The 18100-nt window shown below is 37.1% G+C and overlaps 2 protein-coding genes across 3 annotated transcripts; one reads left to right on the top strand and one right to left on the bottom strand.

Moving 5' to 3' along the window:
• Positions 1 to 1678: 1678 nt before the first annotated feature.
• LOC129417134 (large ribosomal subunit protein bL35m) lies at positions 1679 to 3458 on the top strand. The gene is made up of 4 exons (XM_055171604.2): positions 1679 to 1829; positions 2255 to 2414; positions 2743 to 2887; positions 3156 to 3458. The coding sequence occupies exons 1-4, from the start codon at positions 1799 to 1801 to the stop codon at positions 3342 to 3344; spliced, it is 525 nt and encodes a 174-aa protein (XP_055027579.2). The 5' UTR covers positions 1679 to 1798; the 3' UTR covers positions 3345 to 3458.
• Positions 3459 to 3566: 108 nt separating this feature from the next.
• Positions 3567 to 17606, bottom strand: LOC129417132 (receptor expression-enhancing protein 2). Of its 2 annotated transcripts, none has more exons than XM_073864768.1 (8): positions 17486 to 17606; positions 14061 to 14133; positions 13873 to 13949; positions 13607 to 13727; positions 12202 to 12315; positions 11470 to 11641; positions 9604 to 9857; positions 3567 to 6024 (listed from the first exon to the last, which is right to left on the bottom strand). In XM_073864768.1, exons 1-8 carry the CDS (start codon positions 17590 to 17592, stop codon positions 5947 to 5949), a joined length of 996 nt encoding a protein of 331 aa, XP_073720869.1. In that variant the 5' UTR covers positions 17593 to 17606; the 3' UTR covers positions 3567 to 5946. The 2 variants fall into 2 exon arrangements, with proteins under 2 accessions (XP_073720869.1, XP_055027577.2); XM_055171602.2 differs by having other exon boundaries at positions 3568 to 6024; positions 11476 to 11641.
• Between the last annotated feature and the right edge of the window lie 494 nt (positions 17607 to 18100).

Raw genomic sequence — 18100 nt, 5'->3', positions numbered from 1 at the left:
GCGCCGTGTTTCCTTGTTTTTAATCGCGAATGAAGTGAATTAGATGCTGAATTTGATAAAAACAAATCTTTTAATAAAAAGTTGCAACCAGAAACATTTTATATCGAATATTTTAATTGCTGCTTATACTGTATACCCGAAAATAACGGGAAACAAGCATATATTATTAAAATACCAATAGAGTTTGTTATTTTCATTTTTATTTTATTACACGACACAATATAACATATTTAAGCATATTAAAGTGTTTTTTCCTGTTTTAAAACATGAATTTATAATGTTTATTAGTGAAACTAAAGGTTGGATTAAACTTGAAACGCACGTGATCGTTGTCATCAATGAGGCGACCAATCAAGTAAAGCTGTTACGTCATCACAACTCCGGGCAGCCGCTCTGGAGAAGCTGCACCGGCTGAGCCAGCCGGCTACTCTCGAAACGCTCTCGCGGTACTTAAAAACCATATGACACAGTCACGTGCCTGCAGCGCCAGCTGAAGTCGGACAAAAGTACTAACCAAAATGCACTGCTTCAAGTCAGCCGCCGATCGGTCTGCGCAGCGCCGCATGAAGTCGAACACACCTATTAACTCATAAAAACCCCTGCGATTTCCCCACGGACCACCAGGGGTTCTCAAACCCTAGTTTGGGCCGCGTTGGGAGGTTTAAGTTCAATTCAGTTTCTTTTGATATAAGATATTTTGATGGCAAGCACACTTCTGATTGTAATCATTGACTTCCATAGTAGGAAAAACAAAGATGGTGGAATTCAATGGGTACCGTCAACTGTGTGCTTAGTACCACCAATATCTTCTTCATCATTTATCACTTGCATAATATTTGTTTTCCTAATGTGGAAGGCAACGGTTCATCAGAAAAAAGAAATTCATACACATGTTTAGAACAACATGAGAATGAGAAAATTATGGAAGAATTTTTATTTTGGGTGAACTATCTCTTAAAGCGTCTATGGTTTCCAAAGCACAAAATCTATGTATGTTTTCATCATTGCTCTAAAATTGATCTCCAATAAAAGTCCTTTACAAAAATGCTTTATCTCTTTTTGTTCAAAAACCCATATCTGAGAGGTGATAAAAAGAGAACAAATTAAGATAGAACGTTTTTTATTTGTTTGAAAGCAGGGTCTGTTTTCATTTGTTATATTGTATGTTTATATGTTTAAAGAAGAAAAATGTCTTGAGACATTAAACCTATGTGAAAATCATAAAAAGCTGGTGCTGACGGTGGGGAAAGAGTTAATAATACTGAAAAAAGTTTACTAACAAGCAGTTATATATTCCCTTACGAAAATTAACCATGGTTCTAGTTCAAATAAAAAAATCATGGTTACTGTAGTAAAACCATAATTACCACAAATGGTTTTAAAAACAATACACTTTTATCACAAAAATACATGGTTTATTTTCGTAATGTCCTTAATTTTATTCCATATATATTAATTCAGTGTTTATAATCCAAATACTTGAACTTAAAAGAATTTAAACCAAAACTGAAATGTGTTCTGGAAAGCAAAGGTTAATATGGAATAACGTCAAAAATTCTGTAAAATAAACTGCTAAAAGGATTTAATGATGATTGTACGTTATTCTGTGTTATCAATGTGAGTTTTATTTACTAGGTGTATGTTTGTTATTCTATCTAGTTGACATTAGTTTTTTGTTTAGTTTTTTCTAGTTGACATTAGTTGTAGGCGGTTGTAGCGCTCTGCTTCGCTGTTTACGCAACGCGTTTTGTTTGGTCCAAACCGGGCACGGTAGGTTCACGCGTCAGTGGAGTTTAAGATGGCGGCCACCTTGGCGAGAAGTCTTTCTGGTACGAAATGATCAAGTTCATATTTAAGATGTTTTGTTAATTATATAAAAATGATTTTGAGATTTTCTGCCTTGGACAAATTTCGTGTGCGCTGTTACTATGTGTGTATATCTGCTGTAATGCAGAAAACTTTGTATTTCGGGCTGCCTGGTGGTATAAAATAGTATATCATGGAGGCTTACATTTACAATTTAAATTTTGCATCTTTTTTTTATGTGTTCTACTTAAAATGTTAATCTACATACGCTTTATTGTAATGTGATAGCGAATGCAAAAGCGTATTGCACGCGTTGTTTTTGCAATACTTTTATAAGACTGAATGTGAGAATGTAATCTACCTAACAGTTACACGCATTCATTCGGGGTAGTATTGTCAGCAGATTGTATTACTTTGACTAAACTACATGTGCTTATCTGATGATCAGGTTTGCTGAGACCTCTGTCGCTGCTAGGAAGAGACTGTCTCTCTCATGCTGTCAGAGTCGCATATCAGACACCTCGCTTCTCAACTCTTGTGCAGAAACATGTCTTTACACCACTGCATCCTCTTCATAGCACTGTACAACAGACTGCTCTACTGGAACGGTAAATCTTAACTGTCTGTATGTTATGATGTATGTCAGATACGAAAGGTGTTTGATTACACTGCACAAACATTAATGCATTAAAAGAACTTCATACGCCCCAAGTATTTGTGTAAGATGCCATAGTTTCCTGTAAAATACTTATTTGTTTAACAATATTAGTTGACTCAAAACAAGTTGTGTAAAATATGTTGTCTCAACTAATATTTTTAAGTTGAATTAACTAAAAAAGTAAGTTACCTGGTTGCCTTAAAATTTTAAGTTAATTTAACTCAGTGTAATTTGATTACATTTTTTACAGTCTAATAACCACTTTTCTTGCTTTGCAGTGTAACCCCACTCATCCCTTCCCTGAAGCTTCAGCAGAGTAGAAACTTGACATATTACAGTATTTCAAAAGGCAAAAGGAAATCAGTGAAGTCTGTGACGCAGCGGTTTCTCAGGCTGCACTGTGGCCTGTGGTTGAGGAGAAAGGTATATTTTGATATGATCCTGCTTAAATTCTTTATTAATTTTTTATATTAGTAGCTTTTGCAAAAACTTTTATTCCGCCAACGATTAGTCTTGACTAATCGTGAGGCAGCACTAATTTCATAAAACTGAGGCCGCCCGGCACCATTTTGTGCCCAAACCTAACACTCACCCACACCCAGTTGGTCATGTACCTGTTCCAGAACCACTGCCATAGCTGGATAATGTAGTCCTGCGTGTTTCATCTTTTTAACAAAGCTGTTATTTTCAGGCTGGTTATAAGAAAAAGCTGTGGAAGAAGTCGGCAACCAGGAAGAAGCGTCTGAGAGAACATGTCTTCTGTAATAAAACTCAATCCAAACTGTTAGATAAAATGACCACACCCTATTGGAAAAGAAGAAATTGGTACCTTAATGACCCATACCAGAAGTACCATGATAGAGTTAACCTTAAAGTGTAAACCACTGATGGTAGAAACACATTAAATGTTTATCCACATTTCAAATGCCTTTGCTATTTAACAATTTGTTGTAAAAAATCTGTGAGTCAATAAATAAAGCTTTAAAAACATGAATCTGTATGTTCCCTACAGATGGTTAAATATTACAAATCAGAATATTAAGCATCAGTTCTTTAATTTTGTGCAATTAGATGAGATCGTTGTTACATATTTATAGCAGCTCCCGAGGAAGCTTTATGGAAATTTAATTATGTCGCACATATTTTGCAGTAAAGAAGCCACATGACGCAGGTTTACATTCACCTTTTAATTGCTGAATGTCAATACATTTATTTCTTTTACATCAACCTCCGTCTTTTTTACTCTCTAGACATATTCAGTAAAGAACCTTGACCAATGAGATATATTCTGGCCTGCCAGACATAACAGATGTGGAGTATGGAAATACTTCTCAGTAGTGATGCTGCAAATGTTTGAGAAGAAAGTGAATTCCTGAAAGTTTAATTTTGACATCCTTAGGTTCCTTCTGCTCTGGCACAAAAACTTGCACTAGTCCTTGATTTGATCTAAATGTACTTATGGCATGATAAGGCGCATAAGTGTGAAATGTCTCACTTGCATATTTAAAACTGCAGAGTAGACCAATCATGTAAATTATATTTTATATATTTTTTGTTATTAAAATTTGATTAAGTTAATAAATATTCCATATTTACCCATTTAATTACATAGGAGAAAGACATATTACACAACTAAACTGGTCTTCATATAGTAAGAAATGTTAAAGGTTGACCCTTTAATAACTTCATTATGAAACATATTCAAAGTTCGGCTACTATTTTTGTATGATGTAAAAGGCTGAAAATTATTCCATGTAGAGCACACTTTTAAATAAAATGCTGGATTTTCATCTCACTCATAAAATTGAAAACCGTAAGAAAAAAAATTGGATGGTTAACTAAGTAAAAGCAGTACAATCAACTGTAACCAAGTCAGACTGACATTTATCACTTAATGTCTTATAGTTTTCACACTTCATCACTGCTCAATGACCTTTACGCATTGTAAAAAGTTTTACAAGTGTAAATATATCTGTGATGAAAGTCTAAAAGAACAATTCCTGAGGCAGATATTTTGTCAGTGAGGTTTGTTTCCAAAACATTTCATTTGGACAGTTCCAAGATTTTACATACAGTACCCCCTTGATTTTACAAAGTGTGTTTATAGGATTAGGATTGTCATTATTCTCACAGTCTAAAACATATTCTCTTCAACCTGCTATAAATATTGAATATCAACTCTTTCAATATCCACATCTGGGCTATGCATTTGAAAGAGTTCAGACTCTACTGCCCGCTTCAGGACATACAAGAGTATTACAGCTCTAAGTTATTCTAACACACTACTGTAATCAGGAATGATACAACACCAAGCTGTGATACATGTCAGTGTAAACGCACAGTATTTGGACATTTATATTACCTGTCGATTCCTCTTATATGACTAAATATGTTAATGCTACCAATAAGTGAGTAAGAGACCCGCTTTGTGTTGTACCAAAGCACCACTAATGCCACTAAACCCAACTCTGATAAGGTACTTTAAAAGTAATACTGAGCACGCTTAACAAGTGGAGGCCAAAAGTGTGAAACACATTCAAATCGTCAACATTTCGTGTAAATACATGCAACTAAAGAAAAGAAATGTAAAAATCAAAAACAAATAAAATCTATTATAATCAAACAGTTTTGAAATGTTTATAAATGATTTAAAATACTGTACATGCCTAATAATAATAATAATAATGATCAAAATAAACACTTTGATTTCCTCCTCGAAAATGAAAGCAACAGCATAAATTTTGTATTATAGTTCAGCAAAATTACACTGTCCATTGCACTTTATAAATCATTTATTGTGCATAATAATATGATTGGTATCAGGTAATCAATACCTGTTTTTGGTTAAACTACGAGTTTGTATTCAACGATCATTCTTTGCACAAACGTTTGCATTTGTTTGTTCAGAAATCATCAGATAAATGTTAAGTTTGAGGCCAAACACAGCAACCATATCGGTGAGGTAAATCTTTTCCAAAGAACTACCATTCAAAGAAAGCCAAAATCTGAACTCTCCTTATTTAACATGTGAGTTTTAGACACTCAACCCAAAAAATTAAATATCCCTGTCATAAAAATGAGATGACTGTGTGACTTATGGATGGTTGGGGGACCCGAGACACAAGACCAAGGACACATGCATGCATTGTTTTCTCCCAATATCATACCGAGAAATCAAACGATCTATACTCAAACATAACGTAAATATGTACAAAACCAGTTCAATAACCCCAAAGGAGTCTCGGAGCAGCAGTATGTATGTACACATATATGTTGCCTACCATAAATGTATATCCTTCCCATTAAGTGTCAAAGATCAAAAGTGAAATGTTGCACGTCACTTTGGTTACCTCATAACAGAGCAAAGCTGCTTTTGAATATTTTAATATTTTGGCTGCATTCCTTTTTTCTCTGCCTTCGCTCATTGCATCTCCCGTTGTTGCAGGTAGAACAGCTAAAGCACTCCCGGAGCATATGCACAGTCACATAGCTTCAGTGTCTGAAGAGAGGGTGGTCTTTGATCTGGATCGGGTGACGGGTCTCAGGTTTCTAGGAGGAGGCTAATAGAGGATGAGAATAAAGAGATGTATGAGATCAACGTCAACAGAACTGAGGCCATCATACAGACAGCAGATAAAAGCAGATAGAGGCACAGTATGCACACATTTGAAGCGTTCACAAATCAACACAAGCACAGGCACAGATCAGCAGGTAGGAGTAAAAACTACATGTAAATAATGTAAATTAAAAAAAAATTTAAATATTAATGAGATGTCAGTTTTTTGCCCCGACATTAATGAAATAAGCAAACCAAGTGCTGTGTGTAAAAATGCTCACTCCTTTACTCATTCACTATTTCCTTTATAGTGATATTTGAGATGTGTGCCCTCAAGCTGCACTCCAGTCAGGCAGCAAACTGGCAAGGGTACATTGGGTGTGCATTATGGGTATAAATGAGTTCAAGGATTTTGTTCAAAATTACTAATTACGAACAATACAAACAAAATCCAATAGATGGCGCAAATCTGTAGTAGGGTTTATTATTTTTCTGAAATAATCCGACCAGCGTATGATATCAATTTTTTCTCATTAATAATTGTAATTACAAATTGTGTATAGCTTTGTACATTTCCATGGAACATGAAAAATAAATAAATAAATGCAACAGCCGATATAATAAACTATCTAAGCGTATGATATCGCAAGTACCGCGAGACCCGAGGGCAATTCGAGAAATCATACGGAGATGTCTGCTTTTGAAGCGCTCTTGCGGTACTTTGATGTCATCTGCCTGTCAGTCTGGGTGGCGCCGCGTGAAATGCATGAACGCGAGAAACGGGCGCGGAAAATTAAAGGTAAGTGTACTTTGAATACAGCGTGTTTAAGAATAGACATCAAATATTTCGTCAGTACAGGACAAAATGCGGTATGTAGATTTGTAAAGATAACATTGCTGTTTTTAAACACCACAGCATGCTTACTTGACAATTACAAGACAGATATGAGTTAGGTTTGGATGGTTAGTGTAGTAAAACAATGGTTTTGCTAATAGTAATCAATACACCAAAAAACCATGGTTAATTTTCGTAAGGGCAGGGCTGTTGAATGCTTTATTCTGATTGGTTGAAAAATGCTCTGCAGACAAGCATTATTTTTCGATAATCGCACACGTGTCAAATGTCTTTAAGAACCCTTATGAAAATTAACAATGTTTTACTACATTTGATTTAAAACAACAACAAAACAAAAACATGGTTACTGTAGTAAAAAATGGTTTTGCTAATAGTAGTCAATACACAAAAAAACATGGTTACTACACTTTTACCACAAAAAAACATGGCTAATTTTCACAGCAGCAAAGTCTTAGCAATGTCTGTGTTAACCATGGTATAAGCAGAATAACTGATTCCGGTCAGATCTGAATTATTTGAAAATAAAGCAAACCCACGGTGTAACAGGACCTCATTGGGTGTGGATTATTTTCGAATAATTCAATGGCCCTTCATCAATTATTCCTTACATAAAGCACACTACTGATATTTAATGTTTTTTTGACCTTGGCAGCTTAAAAGTGTCCCTGGCTATTTACAGTACTTTAAAGGCGGGGTTCATGATCTCTGAAAGCCAATGTTGACATTTGAAATCACCTCAACAAACACGCCCCTACCGCAATAGAATCTGGACCTTCTTTTGATAGACCCGCCCTATACATAGGCAGCGATGTCGGTGAGTAGAGATGTTTGTGTTTTGGTACTCGACATGACTCTCTTTTTCAAAGTGTTTTTCAAAAATCATGCATCCCGCCTTTAACTGTGTAAAAAAATAGCAGTGTAAGCATTCTAGCTATCTTTCTGTGAAACATTCAGGTTTGAAACATGATGAACATGGGCCCTATCTTGCACCCAGCGCAATTGACTTTGTCAGTGACGCATGTATCATTCGTATTTTGCACCGGCGCACAGTGGGTTTTTCCCTCCACAGACGCATGTCGGCAAACTAGGGAATGAACTTGCGCTCCCTGGGCGGTTCAGCGCAAAAAAGGAGGCGTGTTCTGGCACGAACCATCCCTGATGCTATTTTGCAGTTTCAAAAATCAATTGTGCCACTGACCAGAAAAAACTAGTCTAAAGTCAGTGGTGCGTTGCGCGTGGTTCATTATGATATTTTAAGGGTGCATGCTTGACCATAATGCATAGCGTGCACAACGTGCACACACTTTGCTTATCTAATCTACACAGATGCAACAGTTATTTTTGCAAATCATAAATTGTTACAATAAAAAATATTAACACATGAGATAAGGGAAATCATTGTGGTGATAGTTTTTATTTATTGTGTGGCTGCGTTAAAAAATTATCATGCAAATAACGATTAAAATATTATCATAAGTTTTGTTTTGTGGCTGTATTACGTTTATTTTATGTAAATAATAATTAAAATGTTTTCATAAGAAACCTTAATGTATGTGAACTTGATTTGTAAGTGTAATTTGGGGTTGGACTGCTTGCGTTTCTTGGCTTTCAGCAGTGAGGGTGGACGCAGCGATGTCCTCTGCTGGTGTCAGGTCCTGTGTAGAGGCAGATCCACCTCCCGTTACACGGCGTGCCCGATTTATTTGGGATTCCCCCGTCTCCTGACATCATTGTAGCGCTTGCGGTGCAACGTCCTGGGGATGCCAGCTGATGAGACAGTTGTGGCTATTTCCTGCAACGCCTATTTAACCGACGCTGATTTGGGCGGATTTCCCCATACAAAACAACTTCTCTGTCTTTGACTGCTCTTACAAGAACGTCGGTCTCCTCGGCTGTGAACCGCTCTTGGCGTGCGCCTGGTAAATCCGTCATAATAATAGCAACCCGCCATGGAACTTGCGCACTTGGGTTTAAAGGGAATGTTGGATGACGTTCTGATTGGTTTATTTGACGTTACGTCCAAACCACACCTATGAATAATGAACCTACTTTAGACCAACCCCTTATTGATTTGTGTCTGGCGCAAAAGTTATTTCTCCCGCCGGGAAAATAGCAACAGCGCCCAAGATCCGCCCACAAAGTTACTTGAGCTTTGCGCTTTGCTCTTCGCACTTGCGTTTTAGATCGTTAAAATAGGGCCTCATATGTTTATTCTTGGGTGAACTATTCCTTTATAATATATTTAACATATTGTACGAGGTGTCATAGTAAGTTTCCTACTGAAGATGCTTGGTATGGCCGATAGGATAGCTGATAACGACCACTAAAGGCTAAAAAGACCAGTAGTCCAATGACAAATAGTAAAAGGCACTTTCAATAACGGATCATAGATTATCAGATAATCATTGAAAACACAGCTAACAGATTGAAATTCAGCCTTATGAGGGATAAGGCGTTATACAGTATTTGTAAGCTTGTCTCTTTTCCATTAAAGAGACTTAATACAACAATTTTTCTCCTATTACATGCCACAACCAAACACTAGCCGAAATGTCTCAGATGGTCTACCTTGAGTAAGATTATTAGACTCACTCAGAGTCAAATCTTTTGTTGACTGCTGGTTAAACAGCTGCATTGATTAGTGGTTGAGTGGGTTAGTCACAGCAAAACTAACAAACCCTCAGTGCAGCCAGGCAAGTCAACAGCTAGCCATCAGAAAGTGGGTACCTCAGGGGCACGTCTCTTAATTTTGAGTTGGGGTGACCCTGCAGGGGCATTTCCCTCCTTCCCCTTATCTAGAGGCTCCTCTGGGGATACAGGTGGAGAGGGAGGTGGGGAATCCTGGAAGGACTCAGAATAGGAAAGCAGTGGAGTCAGGGGGTCAGGCTGCGATGGGGCAAGGTGGGAAGTCAATGGGCAGGGAGGCTCCTTAGAAGGGCATGTCTCCAACACCTCATACTCAGTCATGTCAAAATCATAGCCTGTGCCATAACAACAGGGCATCAGATCACAAATTCTATAATTCAATGATTGAACTCCTTTCAAGGTGCCATTATAGGTTGAGGCAGAATGACACTATTGATGAGGATTATTGTTGATAATAAGCTTTGACATCGCTGCTAACAAAATATTTGTGCAAACAATATACTTCCTGCTGCACAGGAAAGTGAATTCTAGTACATTTTGTCGTACAGCTTTTGTAAACAGCTTTGGACTCTCATGTTTACAGAATAAACTTGAACAGGAAACAAGTCAGAAGGAAAAGTATTCTCTTCCTGTAAAACGGAAAATACTCCCTTGTCATCAGAATTTAAGAAAATGTAGAAAGGGAAAATACTTGCACCTTGTTTTCTAGAAAGAATCAAAGCATTAACCTTTTTGCCTTTTAAATCTTAATAAATTATTTATATCTTTAATATCATTGTCTAATATAAATATTCTTATTTGATCTAGGGAAGATGTTTCAAATTATAATGTTTCAAGTACATTTGTTTTTACAATGCATCAAGCTCATGCATTTCATCATGACTTTAAAGTCAAGCCAGAGATTGAAATTTTTGTGATAAAATATGCAATTTCTGAATGCAAAACTTTTCAGTCATAAAAACACCTGCAAGGCCTGAAAGAGATCAAGCCTTAGCCAAGAAAAAGCAACGCAAAAGTTACTAAAAAGTAAGGTAAGCATTACTTTCCATGAAAAGTAACTAAGTAATGCAATTAGTTACTTTTTTTGGGAGTAACTTAATATTGTAAGGGGCCAGTCACACCAAAAGCGTTTATGGCAGTTGCAGGCGCCTTTTTTGAATGATATTCTATGGGCAGGGCGCGTTTGCACGCTGTTTATGCGCGCCGAGCGCCTTGCGTTTTTTTGCCGCCTGCCGCGCACGCGTTTTTGAAGGAGCGCTGAGAGCGGAGAACCGCCCGACGTCATTCGCGTCTTTGCATTGTCCAATCGAATGAGGGGAGAGGCGGGCCTTACATTGTGGCGAGGGAAGTTTACAGTTGCTTTGAAGAACAGGACTCCACTCGCTCACTCTCTCCTGCGTGTTTGTGCACCTCTCACCCTCAAACAAGGACAGAGCAAGCGCCCTCTTTTTAAAGTTTCTGCTAATATGACAGTTAACAGCAAAAGAGCGCTCACGCTTCAATATTTGATTGACAAGACAGCTGACTCGGTGGTTGCTTAGCAATATGAAAAGCCGCGTCGCACTGCTCTTTTTTTAAAAAGGCAGTGCGTCGCGCCTTGCGTTTGCAAGCGTTTAAAGCGCTTTTGGTGTGACTGGCCCCTAATGCATTACTTTTTTAAGTAACTTTCCCCAACACTGGTTACAACTAATATCTGCTGCTGTTTGAAAATGTCTGTTCTGTTTAATAGTTGTGTTGATCGTATTCTGAAATAGCTTGCAACTCGAGTGTCAACTATAAATAAAAGCAGAGCCCAGTAATCGTAGCTTCACCAGAGACATTGGCAGGCTTGCAAGTTTTAATTACATGCAATGAATAACGAGTCAAGCAGCTCAGACAATTAGGACTAGCAGAAATCTGACTTGGAGATGGCATGATCCTCAAAGGGTTAACAGAAATGCATATGACACTTACTGTAACCAGTCTCAGATTTGCTGCGCATCATACTGCGCGTTCTGTGCTGTGTAGCTGCAGGCTGGGTGGTAACAGAACTCTGGTTGGTTGCTTGGTCTTCAGCCTGGATGGATGTCAGGTCATGCATACTGAAACTCCGAAGTCGCTCCGAGAGAACTCCTTGGCCCTGGAGTAAGCATGTGGAAAGTTAGATGAAACTTTTTGTTCTGAAGATGATTATTAACATTTTTTATTTTACAAAATGTGCATGGACTTGATGTTTGGCTTCTGACAGCTCAAAATTTTAACATTTTGTTGTGACTTTATTTAATTGGCACAGAAATGTTTTATTAGCTCAGCTGAGGTTATATAAATTTATCACTTGTGGAAATAGTAAAAATTTCACTAAATTTACAGAAATGTAGAGTCTTGCAATAGTTTTGCAATATTCTATATGATACAAATTGACAGCATTTTTCTGTGTTCTTGTAGCAAGTTGCAAAGCACAGTGTTAACAACACTTAGGTTTTAGGTTTATACCCAGCCAGGGACCAACATGAACCAATAAAAATCAATGACCTTATTGCCTAATAATCACTTTGAATAAAAGCTGCATGAATACATCATCCTAAAATGCACCCAAAAGTCAAATTTATCTGAAAATGATGCTTGTCATAATTTAAAAAATCTATGCAAATGTATTTCATGTAAGGTGAGGTTAGACAACTTAGTTCATTAGATAACTACCTTGCTAGCAGCCATCACTGCTGCTGTTGCTGCCACATTGAGTCCTTTCCTTCCGAAATGCACTAGAGTGTCGTAGCTTTTATCTTTTGCTTGGCATAGGTATTCATCGATGTCCTGAGGAAAAATCATAAAGGATATTTCACACTTATACTGTATGAAGAACAGTACTGTTAGAAGAATTCACAATTTAACTTCACTGTAGGCCCATACAACGTCTTTTTACTGTGTATGCAAAAGATTTTGCTTATTGTTATCAGTGTTTTTAAGTCTTTCTTTGCATTTGCCCTCACTGTGTCCCTCTGATGAATTTCCTGCTACAAAAATAAAGAGCAAAGGAAAGACTGGAAAATCACAGTAGTTTCCTTACGACGGTCAACCAGAACACTGAAACAGGAAAAGGAGTCAAATGTGCATTTCCTCAGAATCACCCATTAAATTAAAAACAATTTCATTCAACAATTTCATCCTTTTAAGTGTGTGAACATTATCTCAGCGTAAATTTATTTTTAATGTCTGTCCTATGGTATATGTGATATATATGATATAAGTGATTGGCCGCTTTGAATTTCAGTCAGACATCTCTTAGGGCGCACTCACAGTAGACACGGTCACCTTGACCTGCTGTGCCCGGTCGCTCACACTAGTCAAACAAACCAGGCTTTAGTGTGTGTGATTTTGAAAAATGCTAACTTTAGCCTACTAGCACATATATCATGATTCAAATCGCCATCCAAAGCCACGCCTCCTCCAAAACACATGTACATGCACGGACCAGAAGCCCCACATTTTATGTATTATTCACCAGGTAGGAAACTTTGCAAATATAACGAACATAAATAACGTTTAGAATTGGAATTAGATACAGCACGTTTTCGGTTGTGTAGCTGTGGTAGTTTGCTTGTACTTTTGAAAACATAAATATCGTTACGCTAATTCGTAAAGGTACACAAGCTACCTAAGCAGCACAATGTTCCATCAAAGTAGAATATCTGAATTCATCTAAATAGAATCGTACCGCGTACCTACCTTTCCAAAAGAAACACTGCAACCCCTTTAACCCTTTTAGACCCTTTGCCACCCGCAGCTGTTTCCATCTCGTGGAAAAGCATTGACATTACCAATGTAAGATCCAGACGGTTTTTGTCGTTGTTGTTTCAAAAAAATTATTTTGTTTTGTGGCTCCTGTGCACTTGCCACTTGTAAATTCAGCAGAAATAACTCTTAGCAGATTTAATCTTTAGTCTTCTTCTTCTTAAAATATTAACAACTACTTTTCTTCATTATATTTGATATAAAGAATGAGAATGTTCCTTTGATATACCTCATCCAGTTTCAATACAAAGGAAAGAAAACTAATCTCATGAGTAAAATTCACAGGATCTTTGAAAACATTTGAATACATTACCTTCTCCTTCGAGGACAGTGTAGGGTGCACAAATTTTCTATAGAGCACACTGGATCCTTTTGTGTACGGAGAAAGTAACCACACCACAAAGGCGATTTTGAGTTCATAGTAGAATGGAAGCCTTCAATAGACAATAAAATACAATAATACTATTATGTGTCATACTGGTTGCAGCCCACATGACAGAGCATTAGCTGAATAAAAAATATGAGTAATTCTGAACAACAGGACCTGTAAAAGTTAATGTAATGGCATAATGTACCTACCAGCACAAAAATATATCTGTAATCACTTCAGCTGTTGTAAAAAGTGCAAATATTATCCAGTACATCATCCATTTTACCTATTTCAAAATAAAACATTAATAACGTGAGAAATGAGCAGTCAAATAAAAGGAAGACAAGGAAATTATGTAAATGCCTGCTTAGATAAAGTGGTGGAAAGATATACTTACATATTCTCTCACATCTTTTGATTTTACAGCTTTATATGAGGAGTAAGCTGGGTAAAGGGTACCAAAGATGAGCCTGTGAGAAATACAAAAACATACTTAAGATCCGTAAGTGCACAACAAAAGTGTTCAATGGTATTAGGATGATTAATGCTTTTTTCAATTGAGAAAGTTATTATTCAGCTATTATTATTGTTTTTATAACTATTTGAGGCAGAAGTCAAATTGTTTTCCTTGATTTTCTTACTATAAATCATAAGTTGTAATAGCTATTGGGTTAAACTTATTGAGATTCTTTCGGACACGGCTCAGCTTTATAAATTAAAGGGATAGTTTTCCCAAAAATGAAAATTCTGTCATCATTTACCCTCATATTCTAAATCTGTATAAGTTCTGATAAACATAAAAGAATATTATAATAGATATTTTTGATAAATGATGGTAAGCACAAAATTAATGGCAGAGTATGTGAGAGAGGCAAGAATTTCTGCTCCATGCTCAAAGCATTTTATAATCACTCCGCTCCAGCTCTGCTCTGGGTTTTCCATTTCCCACTGTTTGCTCCCTCCTTACTTACCTTGGGTTCACACCAGCCACGTTTGAGGCGTCAAAATCGCATCTACCGCGCCTAGTTTGCCGCTTGAACAGTTTGAAATTCTAGTCATCAATACATTCATGCGGAAATTCGCGTCATGGGAGGGGCTTCTGCGACCCCGCTCGCTTCCTGTAATCACGTCACTACTAGAGCAATCAATGTGCAGCATCCACCTGGATGATGCGACGGCAGCCATATTGCGCCAGAACGCCCACCACACATCAGCTTATTAGTGGAGAGGAGATAGAGTGATATAGCCAATTAGTATGAGGGATGATTAGTAGGCCAATGGGCAAGTTTGGCCAGGATGCTGGGGCACACCCCTACTCTTTTCCGAAGGACATCCTTGGATTTTTTATGACCACAGAGAGTCAGGACCTCGGTTTAACGTCTCATCCGAAGGACGGTGCTTTTTTGACAGTATAGTGTCCCCATCACTATACTGGGGTGTTAGGACCCACACAGACCACAGGGTGAGCACCCCCTTCAAGAGATCAGTTTAGCAGTCAGACAATTAAAAAACAAAACCGGAAGTAAAGTTCGGATCCAGACGTGTATCGCGTCAGCGCACGTGCATCCGAAGAAACAGTCTATATACCCCTGAGAAATTTTATTTGTATTGTTTTCCCAACTTTTAGATGAGATTTATGCCCATGGTCGCATTATGAGCCGTTAAGATGAGTTGTGGAGTGCTCTCGCAGAGAAAACCATGCTCCGACTTTTAAAAAATACGCTTCTAGCTTCAGGTAAAATAACACCGCTTCACTCCCACTCCGCTCCACTCACATACTCTAGTTGACGGTACCCACTGACTTCCATAGTATTGGTTTTTCCTACAACATGAGGGTAAGCAAATGATGACAGAACTTTCATTTTTGTGTGAACTATCCCTTTAAGCCACATCCTTTTTGCCAAAAGAAACTGTGATTAATGAACTGAAAGTAAAACAGCCAGTGACGACCTTTGATAAGATAATTTTAAAACGTGCCTTAAAGTTTAATTACCTTATCAAAGGTCGTCACTGACTGTTTTACTTTCAGTTCATTAATCACATTTTCTTTTGGCAAAAAGGATGTGCCAATATACTTTTCCATTTTGCTTTTTTTTAAGTAGCTGAAAATGACTATATAATACACATTAAATAGAAATAATCTGTAGAAAATGGATTTTGTAGCTTATATGATATAGTTTATATTGTGACAACATGGGGGGACCAATACTATCTTTCTGCAAGAAATGGTGGAAATGTCATTTCTGTAGCATTTGGTTGTAGCCAAGACTTTGGCTTTTAAAAATAAATTTACCCTAAGAAATATTACTGAAGTAAAAAGTGACTAGTAGGTTTCATGAAAATTCATGACAGGAATGCTTGCATGTATGATTGCGTCATCAGTGCATGCACCTCCTTAGGAAACACCTTCTTGTTTTCATAAGATTATATACGTTTTGGTAAGAAACAACAACATTACAAGACTATTATATAATATTGAAGGTACAGTAAGCCTATTATCCAAAAACGAAAGCCACATGTATTTTATAGGTCTACAAGGAAATCGCTCCACTTCCTTTCCATTACTGATATTTGAGATAACAACTGCACTTTAGAGTTTCATTAATTTAGTAGGGTACAATAAGCATTGTAAAATACAGATCGTATCAACCCTGTTGCACGCCCACAGGCCACATAATATCTGTGCGACCCTGTTAATATTTCAAGTTTACATGCTGCATGCTTGATAAAAATAGACCCGCGAATGCTCGTCAAGGGCGCAAAAAAGATCATAAGCAAACAAGACGAGACGAATGCTGCTTGCTGGCACTGCACTGTTGCATTTGTTAAACCTGTTATAACGGGTATTTGGGAAGTGCTAAAAAAGAAAACAAGTGGCTAGCAGCACCTGTGTATTTTAACTTAGCGCCAGCGTCCTATCCCTGAGTCAACCAGCTCGGTAACAGCTGACCCGATCAAATGACTGACCCACAAACCGCTTCTATAACCAAAACCAAAACCTACAACGCACTTTTAACTTAGTCAGGCTTGGACACAAAACGCAAATTATACGTTTGTTGTGTATTTTTAGAATCGTCCCGTAAATGTAATGCACAAGTGTTGGATATGCAATGTCATCGGATATTGTGATCTAATATGAACTGAAGGGCTATTTAGAGATTTCGCTCGCGCAGCAAGAGAGCCGAAATTAAAGTGCAATAACAAAATTGAGACAACTTTGCGGAATAACAAAAAATCACACATAAATTGTTAATATATAAGATGTAGTAAAAAAATACATGGTGGAAATGCACAGGACGATGGCCATAATATGGTTGACCCATCCTATTGTCTTTTTTATGCAGACACATCAAAGACCTGGTAAGTAAACGATATCCAGCAACGGGCACAATATTCGCATCCTACATAAGGCTACGAATTTCTACCAAATATAGATAATGCAGTTAAAATTAATTTCTTTAATATCTCATAATAAATTGATTGTTGGCTATACAATTCACCACCGGTTGTGTCTGATGTTTATTTATAAAAATCAGCCATAACCAATAATCTATAGATCTGTTGTTATGATCTTTGATATAAAAAAATATTTAATATAAACATATTTAAATGACTAATCGGGCCAAATTTGGCCTAAAAAACATCGATTTAAAATCACTGTAACGTTAAACCTATTCACCCTAGAAATAATAGTAGCCTCAAATAGCCTAACCTCTTGTTATCGCATCTGAAAAAGGTAGAAAACAAAATATTCACATAGAGATTAAACACTGAACTGCAGATCATAGTTAGAGCAATAGTTTATAAAAATAAAAGACTTACACCACAAGCCTAGAAATAAGCCAGGAGACCATTGCGATGAGAGCAGCGTGTGTTGTCAACAGGGAGGAGTTTATGTTGTCGGCACTTACCGTTTGACAGACGCGCATGCGCTCTAATGCCGTCGCTCTCAAGGAGTCACGTTATAAATAATGACTACGAGAACATTTACCAGTATTGTCCTGTGATGTTGCCATTAGATCCAATGATAAAAACACAACCCAAAATTAAATGATTCCCCAAAATACAGTTTATTAAGGCAACACAACAGGTTTTGGACAACAACTATTTTAACATGCTGAAATCTTTGCAGAAAAAAAATAAATTTTTAAATAAATTATAATTACTCATAATCAAATAAATCTGGAGGGTTGTGAAAATATACTCAGATTTACTTAATCTGTGGGTATTTTAAATGCAAAGTTTGGAAGCATTGGAAGCAATAAAGAGCCGAGGCAGTAACCTAGATTCCCAGTCAAAAGGCACTGAAAATATCAGGTTTCCTTTGCTTTTGATGAGTGGAGAAGGAGAGGGTCAATGGGGAATTGAGATAAGTTTCAATTAATCTTCTAGGAATCCATGAAAACCACAAACAAATGGAAATGGCTTAATGTTTTA

This window comes from Misgurnus anguillicaudatus, unplaced genomic scaffold (genome assembly GCF_027580225.2).
Source record: "Misgurnus anguillicaudatus unplaced genomic scaffold, ASM2758022v2 HiC_scaffold_28, whole genome shotgun sequence".
Classification (NCBI taxonomy): domain Eukaryota; kingdom Metazoa; phylum Chordata; class Actinopteri; order Cypriniformes; family Cobitidae; genus Misgurnus; species Misgurnus anguillicaudatus.
Note: the sequence above shows the minus strand (reverse complement) of the source record. Positions and strands in the feature narration are given on the sequence as shown.